At 45.4% G+C, this 14,651-nt stretch overlaps 1 protein-coding gene and 1 long non-coding RNA gene across 8 annotated transcripts; one reads left to right on the forward strand and one right to left on the reverse strand.

Annotated features, from left to right (window-relative positions):
- Positions 1 to 309: 309 nt before the first annotated feature.
- On the reverse strand, positions 310 to 3,158 carry LOC141947683 (uncharacterized). The gene is made up of 2 exons (XR_012630229.1): positions 1,630 to 3,158; positions 310 to 706 (listed from the first exon to the last, which is right to left on the reverse strand). It is a non-coding gene; the product is annotated as an uncharacterized LOC141947683 (long non-coding RNA).
- A 371-nt stretch (positions 3,159 to 3,529) lies between these two features.
- On the forward strand, positions 3,530 to 14,441 carry CNBP (CCHC-type zinc finger nucleic acid binding protein). Of its 7 annotated transcripts, none has more exons than XM_074879748.1 (6): positions 3,538 to 3,678; positions 6,644 to 6,704; positions 10,232 to 10,351; positions 10,616 to 10,710; positions 10,896 to 11,098; positions 12,094 to 14,441. In XM_074879748.1, the coding sequence occupies exons 3-6, from the start codon at positions 10,249 to 10,251 to the stop codon at positions 12,209 to 12,211; spliced, it is 519 nt and encodes a 172-aa protein (XP_074735849.1). In that variant the 5' UTR covers positions 3,538 to 3,678; positions 6,644 to 6,704; positions 10,232 to 10,248; the 3' UTR covers positions 12,212 to 14,441. The 7 variants fall into 7 exon arrangements, with proteins under 7 accessions (XP_074735853.1, XP_074735848.1, XP_074735855.1 ...); XM_074879753.1 differs by having other exon boundaries at positions 3,540 to 3,678; positions 10,619 to 10,710; XM_074879750.1 differs by lacking the exon at positions 3,538 to 3,678 and adding an exon at positions 4,247 to 6,041.
- The last annotated feature ends 210 nt before the right edge of the window (positions 14,442 to 14,651 follow it).

The raw sequence follows: 14,651 nt of genomic DNA on the forward strand, positions 1-14,651 counted from the left end.
TCCTGTCAGGGGAAATGAATGGTTGGGGATGGGGGAAGGAAAGGGCGAAAGCTACTGCTTGTTCTGAAACTGCTGCTGACAAGTTGTTTTCAACTAAACCATACTCCAAAAGCAGTTTCTCTTTTGAATACTTACGATCCACAGCAATTATTTTAGGTCTCCTTGGTTTTGAAAAATCCCACATACAAAATGAAGTAAGATTTACTTTAACAATAAAAATATGTGTCTGAGAAGCAATGACAATTGCCCAGCAACTGAAGCAGTTTTCTACCCACGTCCAGCCACTCAGAGGAAAACAACGCAATAACATTGGTTGCAAAATGTGATTTGTTGTTTTATTTGGTCTTAAAATGATTTGGCTCTTCATTGAACACTTCTAAGAACTGTCTGCATTAGAAGAGATATATTGCTGAAACAATAGATTACCTTCAACTATTACTGCACTTGAGCTCCTTTGAGCAGTTATTCCTAAATTGTTCTTGAGGCTTGGGATTGTTGGGGCAGAGCTAACACAAGGGAGAAGTCTGGAAGTAACATAAAATTGTCTTTTCCTTGCACATAAGAAGTTTAAAGGCTTCGTGCTTCTACCTTCTTTTCTGTTTACTTTGTTTTCTATAGGCAGTACTGAGCCAGGAACAGATGTCATGCCTCTCACTTTTGTTCTTTGACTGCAAGGCTATCCTTTGCTTAAATATCAAAGAGAAACCTGCAAAACAAGAATTGGAAGCTTTATTAAGATACAACAAGCCAAATTAATTCTTGAGGTAAGTACACAAGCCAAACACTGTTAGAAGACTCTCTTATCTGCTGGGGGAAATTTTCATCCATTATAATGAAACATGGCTAAAAATACCCTATAAGAACACTGGAACTGTATTTGAGGCAGTACACTTAGAGAGGATGATTAATTGATTTGTCACCAGCAGTAACACTTCTTGAGTAATATATTTTCACTCACAGTTGCACCCTATTTCCATTTCAACTAAGGGAGAGTCCAGGATATGATTTGAAGTTCCTTCAAATAAAGTAAACAGTTTTGATTTGTTCAGGGGAATTTACTGGCTGTATCAGTCACAAAAACTTTCAATGACAGTGAGTCTACAGATTGCCACCAAGATTAAGCTTGGAGTTTCCTAGCCTCATGGACAGTACAGAAATACAACCAGCAAAACGCAAGAAAAAGTTGGAAAAGTTGTATCACAATTGTTTTGTTAGTCTGAAATTCCTGAGTCCTGTTACAAAGACTCATACAGAAGCCAGGTTCTAGTGTTTTAAAAAAAGTAAAGATTTTATGAAAAGATTGAAGGTATAATTTCTGTCTGCATTCTTTCTTAGTGACATGGATCTGTTGGGTTTTTTAATGCAGTGTAGGCACACTCGTGATTTAGAAGCTCTGAGCACTTCCTTAGCTACACACATTATTTTTCTTCCTTTTATCGCCTGAAAAGAGTAGTAATTAAAACTACTTGTGAACAGAACTGTAATGTATCCGAGGCAACCAAAGGCCATGAAAATTATGCTGAACTATGACAGTAGAGATGAAAAAATTAATTAATGGGGAGAATCGTTATTATGGGTTCAAAGCTTGTTGGCAATGTTGATGTTTTTACAATGCTTTAAAAGAAATACCATAATGAGAGTTGGCAAAAGTTTTAGTAAGACACTGGAGCACAACATGCAGAGATAGGCCTGAAAGACTCGTCTCCTTTTCAAACCTCGATGCTGATGCAGTCCAGCCTGGTTTAGTTCTGTAGAAAATATGGCATATTATAAAACACACAACACAGACATGCAAATACAGCACACAAAATACAAATAAAACCAAGTCAAGTCCATCTGAAATGAACTGCACTTAACACAGAGGAAAAGACATATGTTGTTACTCATATTCTAATAAAAGAAACCTAACTATAGTGCTATTAGATTTACAGCTTGAAAAAAGGTCAATCCAAAGCGTCTCCACAATCAGCCCCGCACAGACATTTCACTGCCGAGTCCCAGGGCCCAGTGGGGTCTTTCTTGCTCAAGTAACCAACGGCCAGGAAGGGAGGCATTTCAACAAAAAGTTTAAATGGTGGAATTTTAAACAAAAGTATGATGACCAAATGAACAGAGTAGCTGTGGCTATTGCCAGGGTACAGCACATTCACACAGAAGTGGTTTTGGTGCGATACTTGCTTGCTAATTCATTTACAAAGCTCCTAGGCAAGAGGGAAAGGGTTTCTGTAAAAAGCCTCATAACTGAGTACTAAACTAAGTAGTAATATTGTGAGATTTGTGTATGACAGGCTCTAAGAGAATAAATTTTGTTCAGAAATACAATTCAAAAACCACTTTCCTTGTGTCTTTTGGCTATGACCTGTGAAAATATCAGAAGCCTTGTTATCTGCTGTTCTCATCAGCACTGATGAAGTTCTGAGTCTGGTAAAAACTGATGGTTAGTCCGCGGCAGCCGCCACGGACCTCCAGCGCGGCCGAGCCCCGTGTCCACCATTTCCTAGTGCTACCGGCAGGCCGGGAGCCACGCCGCCCCGTCAAGATGGCTGCCGCCGCCACGGGCCGCTGGCCTACCGAGCCGAGCCCGCCGGTTACCGCGGGGTCCCCGCCCCTGCACGGGTGCCCCCCCCCGCCCCCGGTCTCTTCTCCTCAGCCCCCCGCCTCAGGGCCGGCCAGGCAGCCGGCACAGCGCCGCCGCGTTCTGCCGGGAGCCCGAGCGCCGTGCCGGGGAGCGGGGGGAGGCCGGCAGAGCGCCGCCGCCGCGGGGGGAAGCGGCTACTGGGGGACCGGGGGGGGGCGTCCGGGGGACACGCGGGCTACCGAGAGGCAGAGCCGAGGCCAAGGGGCGTGCGGGCCGCCGGGTGCGCGGCTCGGCGCGGGGGGCGAGGGGCTCCCCTCGGGCTGAGCCGGAGGAGGCTGCGCGGGCGCAGGGAGGAGAGGCGGGCGGGCAGGGCCCCGCGCAGCTCCCGCCGGGCTGCCCGCACAGGGCGCGCCGTCCCCGTTGGTTTTGCGTGGGGCTGAGCGGCTTCTCCCCCGGCGGCGAACCCACAGCGGGTCTTGCCCAGCGCGGGGTTCTCACCCGGGCTGCGGAGCGGGGCGGGGGGGGTGTAAAGGGAGGCGGCGGCTCCCGCGCGCCGTCCCGGGGCAGCCGGGCGGCCCCTGGCGCGCCAAGCGTCATGCGGCCGGCAAGGGGGGGGGGGGGGGCCGCGGGGAGGCAGCCGGAGCTGCCGCGGCGGTGAGTCACAGCGCTGAGGGCCGGGAGGGGCCGTAGCGCCTGACAGGAGCCGCTCCGTCCCGCGGCGCCCGGCTCCCCCCGGCCCCGCCCCGCGCCCCGAGGCGAGCGCGTCTCCGCCGCCGGCCCCGCCCGCCCCGCAGCCGCGCGAGCGGTAGGCGGGCCCCTCCCACCTTTCGACCGCGATGGTTGGGTGTCCCCGTCCGCAGCGCCCATTGGCCACCCGGACAAGCGGTTTGCGCCCATTGGCTGAGAGGCGGGCTCCAGTGAGCCGTGCGCAGAGTAGTAGGGAGGGGCGGGGTAATCCAGGGGGAGAGTGCGTGGGGCCGTGTGCAAACCGCGTGTGGCGCAGCCAGAAGCGACCCGGGAGCGGGCGGGCAGAGCCGGAGCGAGCGGGGCCTACTGTCGTCCGGGCGGGCGGCTGCCGCGGCGGGGTCGAGAGTCCGCAGGTAACCGCCGGGTCGGCCTCGGCGGCGAGGGGGCCTGCCGGGGCCGAGGGTGGGGAGGGAAGGCTGGGTATGGAGGGATGATGGCGCTGGCGCACTCCGGCCTACTGCGCGGGAAAGTGGCGCCGACCGGCCCGCCTGGGCTGGGGCGCGATTCCCTGGCCCGGCTGTTGGGGGGGAGAGTGGGGGGCGGTGGATGGGGAGCGCTGAGGAGGGAGTGGGGCGCTGTGGGCCCTGCGAGGGCGGGCGGTGGCGGCGGCGGGTGAGTCAGGCTCTGGCGGGTTCCGGGAGGCGCTGAGGGAGCCTGCGCCGCTCTGGGGGAAGGGAGACCGGGGCGCTGGGCGGGGGGGAGGTTGTCCCGGACCGCTCGGTCAGGCCGGGGGCTCTCCGGGCGCAGTCTCCTGCCGAACCCACGGACCGGTGGCGGCGCCCGGCCTCTTGGCCGGGGTCCGGCGGCGGCTGCGACGACGTGTCCTGCTGGCTAGGCCCGCAGCGCGGGGGCGGAGGGCGGTGGGGTGCCCGGGGTAGCGCTTCACGTGGCCGGGACGGCGGTGTGGGGAGCGGGAAACCGCCTGCTCCGGCCTTAATGCGCGGGTTGGGGTGTGTGACTAACTTCCCTGTGGGTGAGCGGCTGCAGCAAGTTTGGGGAGGAGAAGATCCTGTGAGACCGGGCGCTGGGTGGAAGGTGGCTGAAATAAAATTGTTTGTTCTTCTTTTTCCTTTTTTTTTTTTTTTTTAAATAAAAAAATCTGCTAAACTCCTCTTGGCCGCGGCCGAGTGGGGAGGCTGGCGGAGCGGTGGCGGCGGGGCCTGGGCCTGGGCGTACCACGTGGCTCCCCACGTGTGAGGCTGCCGGAGACAAGAGGGTCGAGGTGTTGCAACTATTTGTCTCCGACCACAGGCATGGATGGTGGCCTGCTCCAAATCCAAATGTGACCTATAAATGGATAGGAAAAATAGCCTGTGACATCTGCAGATCATGGACTAGTGGAGCAGCCTTTTATTTAAGTTCCTGTCAGATGTAGTTCTCAAGTATCCACTGTTACTCATTTAATATCTAGAATTATCAGAAGGAATTATTAAACTTAATAGTGGGTTTTATTCTCCTTTCAGCGCTTAATAAGAGTCTCTTGCCATGTGGCGTTTAGGGTTGCCTAGTCCATGTTTTCTTCCTCAATGCAAACTTGCCTAGAGAAGCAATCCTGCATCTGTCTTCAAAGTGAAGAGGTTAAATGAGTTCACCAGGGCTGTGCAGCACCTTGGGATTTACAGGCTTATCCTACCCTTTTTTTAAACTGACTTTGTTAATGTCTGGACTGAAGTTTATATTAAAAACTTAGCATGTTGCTGATGCTGTTTACTAAGTTTTAAACTTCAAGAAGTACAGGTAGCAATAAAAAAATAAAAGGGAAACATGGTAAAATGCATATTTGATAGATAATCTGTAGTTTCTCCCTCTCTATATGAACGGGTATGGATAGATGTAAAGTGCTACAGAGTCACTTTTTTGATGAACTTTTGCTTCCCTGATTTGTGTCAGCAGTTAGCCAAGAATTACTAGTCTTAACTGAAGTTATGTCGCTTTGACCTGGCTTCTGGCCTCACAGTAGGGATCCAAGTTCTTGAGTTCTGGTTAATGTTCAGCATCCTTGGATCAGCTGGGCTGTGGGGTGTGTTGAGGGGACCCAAACAGAGCGTAGGGCTTGGCTTTCCACTTCTGCAGGTTTTCTTAACGTTTCAAGCTACATCCTTTCAGAATTGGGGTGTTGTTCCCTGGTGGTCGGAGTACTTAATTTTGTATCTTTTCTAGTGAGGGCAAAAGCCGGAGGCAGGATCATCACTAACTCTCTCTGTAGCATGTTTTCAGGTTACAGATGTGGAAGTTCAACCAGCTGAATACTGAGTAGCTTTGCTGACAGTCGTGTGTCCTGTGTTCAAGAATTCTCGAAATATACTTCTTGGGGAAATAAAAACTACTTGAGAGTAGCATTTCTCTTTAAATAAGTAATATTTTGACTTTTCTTTTGAATCTAAATGCTAGTTCTTCTGTTAGCAGTCAGTCCTTTCTGCCTTTCCATTTCTTTATCTTACCGGAAAACAAAGCTGTGTTTCCTGTTACATAAGGGGTTTGCCATGTTCGGGGTGGCTTTTCAAATTCAGGTGTGGTATTGTAAGTTGGTCACCAACAGACTGGAAGGAAACTGCTGATTTCTCAACATTTCTCTTTGATATAGCTGATTTGCCAAAGAGCCCTTAAGTATGCTGGCTCTAGCAGTGGTTTTTATCTAGTCTGTCCTTTGATTGAAGGAGTGAAGTCCTATTAATATTGAATGGAAGTGATACTTGTAGATCAAAAGAAGCACCTGGTAAGTATAATGAAGATAATTGCCCCTGTTGGGCTGTTGAATTCTAAGAAACTGCTAGTATACGAAGAATCTTGAGTAATTTTAGAGGTGAAGTTCAGCTTCCTTTCTAATGTGAGGAGTCCAAGTTAGTTTTACTTTTGTTTGTTAAACTTCTTCCTCAGAGAGCATCTAGACTTAAAAAAGTAAAATAAGGAGCATTAGGTAGTTCTTTTCATAATCAGGTCTAGATGGGCTACTAAAACAGACTTGGGATATTGTTGAATCTTGTGTGTGAAGACTGGAGATTAATAGTACTTCTCCCATTTTAAAGAGTTTTGAATGTTTATTAACTGTAAAGCCACAGAAAGACATGGTCTTCCACTTTGAAGTTTGATACAAGAAACTTCAGTTTCTCATATCACTAGAAGAATCACAAACTTTTGTCATTTTTGAAGCTTGGTGCTAAAGTTGCATTCAAAAGCTTCAAATCTGACCTGGGAAACTGCTGTGGTGGTACCTCTTGCTTGGATCTTTGAGCTGTTTTCAGCCTGTGATCTTTAGCAGTAGAACAATCATACAGAGCAAAGTCTAAAACTCATTCTTAATAATGTTTTGCTGAACAGGTGCAAGGTGATTTACTTCAGCTTCAGACTACAGTTACAGAGCTCTGTAGAAGGAGTTCAGGTAAATGGCTACCTTCTCTCTTCAGCAGAAAGGTAGGATTTGAGGTGACTAGACTTGTGCTTCTTCACAAGTTTTGGAATCTAGTCTGTGAGGCAGTGGCTTAGTATATCTTGCAGAATTGGACCTGGCTCAGAAATGCCAGATGAGACCACGGATGTAATTTGTTTTCCATTATTGCTTTTTCTTGTCCTGGTGAGGTAAAAATCTAGTTCTGGGAAGTAAAGGCTGCGGGGGAGGGGGGAGCTGCTTTGTATAACACATTTCAGCTGCTGAAAACACTGATAGATGTGACTGGGTGAAAACTTTCCAAGAAGACTTAAACAAGTAGCCTTCTTAAGGTGGCCTTGATAGATAAAAAGAAACTACTGGAAACTTGCCTGTGATGACAAAATGGAGGAGTATTGGCTAATATGAGAATTTGAACTTGGGTGGGTTTTGCTGTATTCATTTTTTTTCCTCTTAGAAGTAACTGAAAAATGTAATGGTGTTCAAACTGTTTGGGGGCTGCCCATTTAAGGACTTGTCTTCTCAACCAGCCTTTTCTGGATAATGCTCCTTAAAGGTGGTTGTTGGCTTTATCTGAAAACTAAACCCTTATATTGGGTTTTAAAACAGTTTACACTGTTGGGGAATTTTGTCCTGTGTAAGGCTTCTTAGAATGTAGGGTAAGTAAAACTAGTGTCAGTTGTGTCCGCCTCTGGCTGGTGAACTTGTATTCAGTTTCAGATCCTTTACAGGAAGAATGCAGAAGTTAAACATTAAAATTCTGCTGAAGAGAAATTCCAGGCAAACCAGTACTTTCATATACTTAAGGTATCTGAAGATGGAGCAGCATGCTTTGTAATTGTACTTCTATGGCAGCTGTAACCTTCAGCTGTCTCTGACTTCAGGGGAAAACGGGCCTCTGAAGATAAAGGTTTTTAAATGAATCTCTCAAATAGTCTTGAAGGATAGTTGTGCAGAGACTGCTGTTTGACTTCAGGTTTTTTTGCTCAGTTTGCATAATCTTATTTAGCCGATTTGCTTATATACCAGAGGAAAAGAAACTTCAGATTTTCCTCCTGAAGGAGCAGTTAAAAAGGAAGCAACTTTGAATCAGATGTAAAACTTCCCTTTTGGATTCCTTTCAGGCAGTGAGGAGTGAGCTTTTGTCCATCATGCAGATCCAGACTGGCAGATTGACAGACTAGTCTTAGTATTAAAGCTTTTCCACTCTGTACCCAAAGCAGGTCTAACTTGCCTCTTGAACCTTTGTCTTTTCCTATATGTTAACCTAATTGGTTAGGTTGTTGGTATGGGCAGCTGTTGGCAACATTCAGTCCTGTCACATCGTGCTGTAGTCTCAAGTTCATGGTTTGGGATGAAAGTCTGGTAGTTGTTAGTATCTGTAAAGATGTACTGCAATTTTGTTACAGCTCTTGGCATACTGTTTTGCTCTTTTTAACAGGTCTTATGTTGCTGTTCTATAATGTTTTAGAAGTGAGAGTTGCAAGTTGAGTGAAGAATGTAACTTGGTATAGAATTCAGAGACCCTCTCTTGGAATTAAAAGCGGTGTCAACTATTGTGCCTGCGCCCAGCTCCTGCAGTTGGCTTTGCTTTGTGTTTTTCCTGTTCTGCAGTGTCAACATGGTTGCTATGAAAACAGGCATAAACAATGGCACACTGAGTGCCAGCTGCTGCCACCATAGTAGACAGCTCTTCACCCTTGGGCATCCTAATAAGATAGTTTGAGGTCTTGAACACAGAGATGAAGCAGAGAAGACTGGGTTAGCTGTAAAATCCAAGTATATCTCTTAAGTGATCAGACAACCAGTTGTTTTATTCCTGTTAACATCTGTTTAAGATCTTCTTGCATCCTTTCATTGCAGAACTTCATTTTAAGAGCAAATACCATCATCTGGTCCAGCTGCAAGGTAGATGTGGGATTACAGAAGCAGAATACTTAAGTTTATATCTCTTGTACTGTGAATTCTCAGGCTTCTATGGTGGTTGGAAGGATGGATGGTCACTTCTGTGCTGAAGATGATGGGAGAGGGAGGAACTGTTCTGAGAGGAGTAGCTAAAAAGCCACAGTAAATTTGTTCAACATTGGAGTACTTTAAAAATAACTAAATAAAAATTCATGTTTAGATATACACTCTCCCATTTAAGAGCTAAATGTCAGGATGCTAATTCTGGTTCCTTCTTGAGGTTGTGTGTTGTTCTTGCTGCTTCTGTAGTGGATTTCTTCAAGACACAACTCGCGAATGTTCCTGGTAATCTGGAATGCTGGATGGTTTGGAGGGGAGGGAAGCATTCTGTAACACAAATAAGTTGTAGGGTTATAGAAGGAGTATCTTGATGGGGGATCAGGTAAACTGACCAAACATACCAGATAATGGTTCTACTTCTGTTGTGTTAAGAATAATGAATAGGGAGAGAGCATGTGAAGTATTTAAACTTCAGGAGATTTCATCAAAACAAAACTTGACATGTGTATTTTTAAACTAGTGTACTTTAAACTTGTCTTCAAGCGCACTTTAAAAAAGACTCCAATTTAAATGTTTAACTTCCTTGTTCTTTTATTTCTAGTTCTAGAACTCTTGTGTAATTGTTTTACAGCTTAGGGGAGTTATGGTACTGTGACTGCAAGTCTGTTCAACCTACCCCATCCTAACCACTGCTTCAGTGGCCTGTGGCGGACTGACTTTCTGCTCAATAAAACGCATACCTCCATTCCCCAATATGGGCAAAAGAAGTGGTTTATACTGTCTCGGACAGGCATGCCCATCTGACGTTTCCCTAGCATTCTAAGGATGTTTTCCAAGTTAGCCTTTTAGATATCTGGCCAGTGTCTGGTGTCTTTCAGGGAAGCCAAATGTCTTAAACATCATCTTTCATGTAAACCTGGGAGTGAAGTGTGCATTCTGAGCTATAGGTTAATACATTGAAGCTGTAAGTCTTGTTCAGCTGCTATTTAGGTCATAAAAGAACTTAAGTCCTCAAATGTTAAGCAAATATGCTCTTTAAAGCTTTAGGTATAATACTGCCTGTTCTTACAACTAGCTTCCAGAATGAAGCTTGATTAGTCAATAAATGCAGTTGCCAGCCAGACGCTCCAAGAGAACACTTAACAACTACCAGGAAGAAGTAATTTGTAGCAATGAGTAGCTGGCTTTTGAGTTTAACTCTGACGAATAAGGAAGAAGGTGTGTTATGAGAGAGGGAACAATGGTGAGGTTGGTTAGACAATAGTTAAAGGGGTGTACTTTTTTTCCTCACTCTTAAGGATTTTGTAAGTTTTTGAAGCAGACTGGCTACAAGAACTAATTAGAGGAAAAGATACATAGTACATTGCTGCTTTGGCTGTTACAGTGGTTTTAATAGTCATGGTCAGGTATTGTACAAGAAGGTATTGAGTTAGCCAGAATCCTGCTTGGTTTTCATTGCCTTTGCCAAGAGGGTGGGAAACCTCTAAATCTCTTATTTTAATGTAGCCTTTGGTTGGGGGAGGGAAAGGTGTTCTAAAAATGTCTGTCTTCCTCAGGCAGGTGATCTGCAGCCATGAGCAGCAACGAATGCTTCAAGTGTGGACGTACTGGCCACTGGGCTCGGGAGTGCCCTACTGGAATTGGCCGTGGTCGTGGGATGAGAAGCCGTGGCAGAGGTGATTGATTGCTGTGGTTTTCAGTATTTGTACAGTAAGATCTTTACCTGACTGTTCTGAATAGTGTGTAAAACTGACTTTGTTAGTCTGAGGAAGTTAGGACACCAGTTGGCTGCTTCTTGCCTCTGTGTAAGAATTTTGCCTGGGGCCTCTGAGAGTGAAGTTAGTTAACTTGTCAATTCAGCTGTCAGTGTCCTTGATTAACTCTTAAGAATATTCTTAACTTAAGGATTAAGCCTTTTTTCTTCTGTTACCCATCTCAAGCAGGCTTCCAGTTCATGTCTTCATCTCTCCCGGACATCTGTTACCGCTGTGGTGAGTCTGGCCATCTTGCCAAGGACTGTGATCTTCAGGAGGATGGTAAGTATCACTAAATATTCTACCTCTTCAATCACATGGACAGAGATCTGTGGTTGAAGAGAAGCATACAGCGCACTGATCATAATTCAGTGGAGACAAGCTGTACGTGTCCTTCATTAGAAGCATGCTACATCTCACTCTACCAAGGTTTTATAGTCTTGTTTGGTATGTTTTTCTTATTGTGGAAGCCTGCTATAACTGCGGTAGAGGTGGCCATATTGCGAAGGACTGCAAGGAGCCGAAGAGGGAGAGAGAGCAGTGCTGCTACAACTGTGGCAAACCCGGCCATCTGGCTCGTGACTGTGACCACGCAGATGAGCAGAAGTGCTATTCTTGTGGAGAGTTTGGACACATTCAAAAAGACTGCACCAAAGTGAAATGCTATAGGTAAGAACTGGCAGGAGACAGCTGCAAAACATACCTTAAGTGATAGATACATTCTCTATCTAATTTTGGTTAGGAAGTGAAGCTTAAACTCTGGCCCTGTAGCTTGTTTCTCTAAATTGTTGTCTGCTATTGTTCAAAACTAAGACCTAAACACCTGCAAGCAGGGGCAAGTCATAGATTTGATGGGCGTATCTAGATGGGCAGAACAATACAGATGTTACATCACTTAGGCTGTACAGGAGGAAGGGCTGTATCTTTTTGCAGAAGGTAACAGAAGCGCGCTTGCCTATAGCACAAACTTAAACCAGAGTTGAGTACACTGTATCTTATGCTGGAACTGACAGATTCCAGCTGTACAAATCAGCTGACTGGCACAGCCAGCCCCAGCAGGAATATACTTAAGACATCTTGGTTATAGGAACTGCACACACAAGTGGATGTTAACTCAGTTTGAAATGCCAGCTTCCAGATGCTGTCTGGTTTTTGAATGCAGGCCTATACCAGAAACAGCTTGTTCCTGAGTGCAGTATTCTTCACCCCCACCAAGGTTCCCTCCTGTGGAGCAAGGAGGGAGGACATGGTGCATTTGAGATAAAATAAATTACTCTCAAAACAAGGCTGAACTGCAGACAGAAGCATCAGAGCAGGCAAAATGTGACACATGGGGGGGAGCAAACAACCAAAAACCAACCAAACAAAAAAAATCCCACCAAACCCAAAACAAAGCCCCAACAACACAGAACACTTCTGTATTTGATGTCTGGGGGTTTTGGCACATATGGTGATTAATGTGAGTTGATCAGCTGGGAAACAGTTCCTGGCTCTGGTGAAGACAGAAACTTCCCTCATGTCAAGTCAGGAACACTGAAGCAGAGGTCTTGAATGCAGAACTAGCATTGCATGAAACTTAAGTAGATAATGTACTTGACAGAATAAGATTGCTTTCCTGAGTAACTGTTCTGTATGGTTTTGATAAAATCATTTGCTTTTTCCAGGTGTGGTGAAACTGGCCATGTAGCCATCAACTGCAGCAAGACCAGTGAAGTCAACTGCTATCGCTGCGGCGAGTCAGGGCACCTTGCACGGGAATGCACAATTGAAGCTACAGCCTAATTATTTTCCTTTGTCGCCCCTCCTTTTTCTGATTGATGGTTGTATTATTTTTCTCTGAATCCTCTTCACTGGCCAAAGGTTGGCAGATAGAGGCTACTCCCAGGCCAGTGAGCTTTACTTGCCGTGTAAAAGGAGGAAAGGGGTGGAAAAATCAACTTTCTGCATTTAACTACAAAAATGTTTATGTTTAGTTTGGTAGAGGTGTTATGTATAATGCTTTGTTAAAGAACCCCCTTTCCGTGCCACTGGTGAATAGGGATTGATGAGTGGGAAGAGTTGAGTCAGACCAGCAAAACCCTCTCTGGGTTACATGGAAGTGATCCTATGCAGGAGGAAAGAAATTCTGGAAGTGTCTAAACTTCCTCATAACTTTAATTTTATTACAATGGCCTTGAATTGTCTGACCTCAGTAGCTGTTAACACCAAGTAATATCTGTATCAGGCCCTACCTAGAGCATATAGCTGAGTGGGAGTAAACAAAAAAGATGCACATGCCTGTTAATGGCCATGAGAGAGAGAGAGAGAAATCGGGAATAAACTTAAAAGTAACAGTAATTCAGTCAGTGAATGTTCATGTTGGAGATACAGAACGTAATGGGAAGCTTTTGAATAAATATTTCAAAGTAAATCTGAAACCCAGACATCAGTGCTCATAGCGCATACAATTTGGAGCTATTCAGGAGTTGCAAATAAATGCATTTTCACAGAAATCAAGATGTTATTTTTGTATACTATATCACTTAGACAACTGAGTTTCATTTGCTTGTAATCAGTTTTTAAAGTAAGATGGTAAAAGCAATTGAAGTCCTAGAACATAGAAAATGTAATTTTAAACTATCAATAAAGCTGGAGGAGGAAGGGGAGTTTGGCTAAAGTTCCTTTTGTTTATTTTTGGTTTTCATGTACACAGTGCAAAATAACATATTAAAAAGGGGTATGTGGAGGTGTAAAAAGTTTAGTTTCGACTTTTCTTTTGTACTGTCTTAAGTTTTCATCTGGTAGCATCAGACTGCAAATATGTGAAGTCGCAGTCCTTCTTCCAGACTGTTGTGTATCTGCATATGTTCATGTGAATGGCTTGTGTGGTCTCAGAGTGGGCTTGTTTCATCTATGCTGATGCAGTTGAAGCATTTCTGTAAAAAGCATTGAAGGCACAAAAGTTGAAGGTACAGCGAGTTCCAAATCTGGAGTAGTGTGATGGTCTGCTAGCACTCCTTCAGCCTTCACAGATGTCGTGGCACTAGCAACTACCGTTTCCAACACCTAGTAGTACAGGCACTTCCCCTGGCTGTATGTTCTACTATGTTGATTGACCAAGGGTTAGTAAACAGTTACAAAGCTACACAGATGAAAAAGTGAGCTGATGCAGAGTGTGCAAAGTTGATGTGCAAGAAAAACAAGGGCAGGGGCTCTTGACTTTCCGTGCCTGCCCATAAGGCAGTTTCAGAAGGCACGTCTTGAGCAGCTGCTGCTCAGGGCAGCTTCAGCTGGGGCGCCTGAGCTTTGGGCTGCCCAGGAGCTCCAGCAGCTTGTGCAGCACTCGCCTGTTATGTTCAGCAGTAGCGTACTGTAGTCAGCTTGTGTTTGCATATTCACACACAACCTAAAGGCTTTCCTTCCTTTCAAGTCCCAAAGTGTCTTTCGTGGGCTATGTATGCTATAGAGGTAAAAAAAGTGCCTGTGATGTTGGGACGGTTGTGTGTGGATCTGTAGAGAGAAGTACCAGACTGATAATGTACAGCTATGCTAGAGTAAAACTAAATTGGCACAATTTCTTGTCTTCTACATCTGTGTTATAATGAACCAGTTAAGTATTGCAATAGCCTTGCTTCCAAAATAACTGAAAATGTTGTTAAACGTGACACGGTCATGCAATAATGCCCCTGATGGTTGTGGTCTTCCAGGAACAACTTAAGCCTGTGGCTTTCAGCAGACTAGCACGTAGGCAAGGCTTACAGAAGACCAGTAAGAACTCGGTTGATGAAGTTCCCAGTGAGGAGTCTTACCTGGGAGTGTTTGAAACTGTAAAAGCAGATGTATTACCTGATAATCTTTGGGTTGTTTCAGGAAATCTGCTGTCTAAAATGTGTGTCTCCAAGGAAATTGTGATGGTCAGAGCTGCTGTGTCACATAGGTGAACTGATCAGATTGTTGCTGTTTTGCAGTGGGCTGCCATAGCAATTTAGAGTTCCTTAACGTTTAATGAAATAAAGATTTATAAAGAACTGAAGTTTTCAGACTGGGTTTGATGTTCAAAGCATGTGGAAAATGTTGAGCCATAGTTTGGGGAGAAGGCAGGTTCTACAGAGTAAAACCAAAACGAGCTGGTGACTGCTGTTAACAGTTGGTTGCAATTCTTTGCCAGGATGCCTTTTGTCCAACCTGTTTGCTGAAGAACAAAGCCTTTCAGCTCTTGTGGAGCTAAGGGGTGGGGAAGAGG

Source organism: Strix uralensis, chromosome 10 (assembly GCF_047716275.1).
Source record: "Strix uralensis isolate ZFMK-TIS-50842 chromosome 10, bStrUra1, whole genome shotgun sequence".
NCBI lineage: Eukaryota > Metazoa > Chordata > Aves > Strigiformes > Strigidae > Strix > Strix uralensis.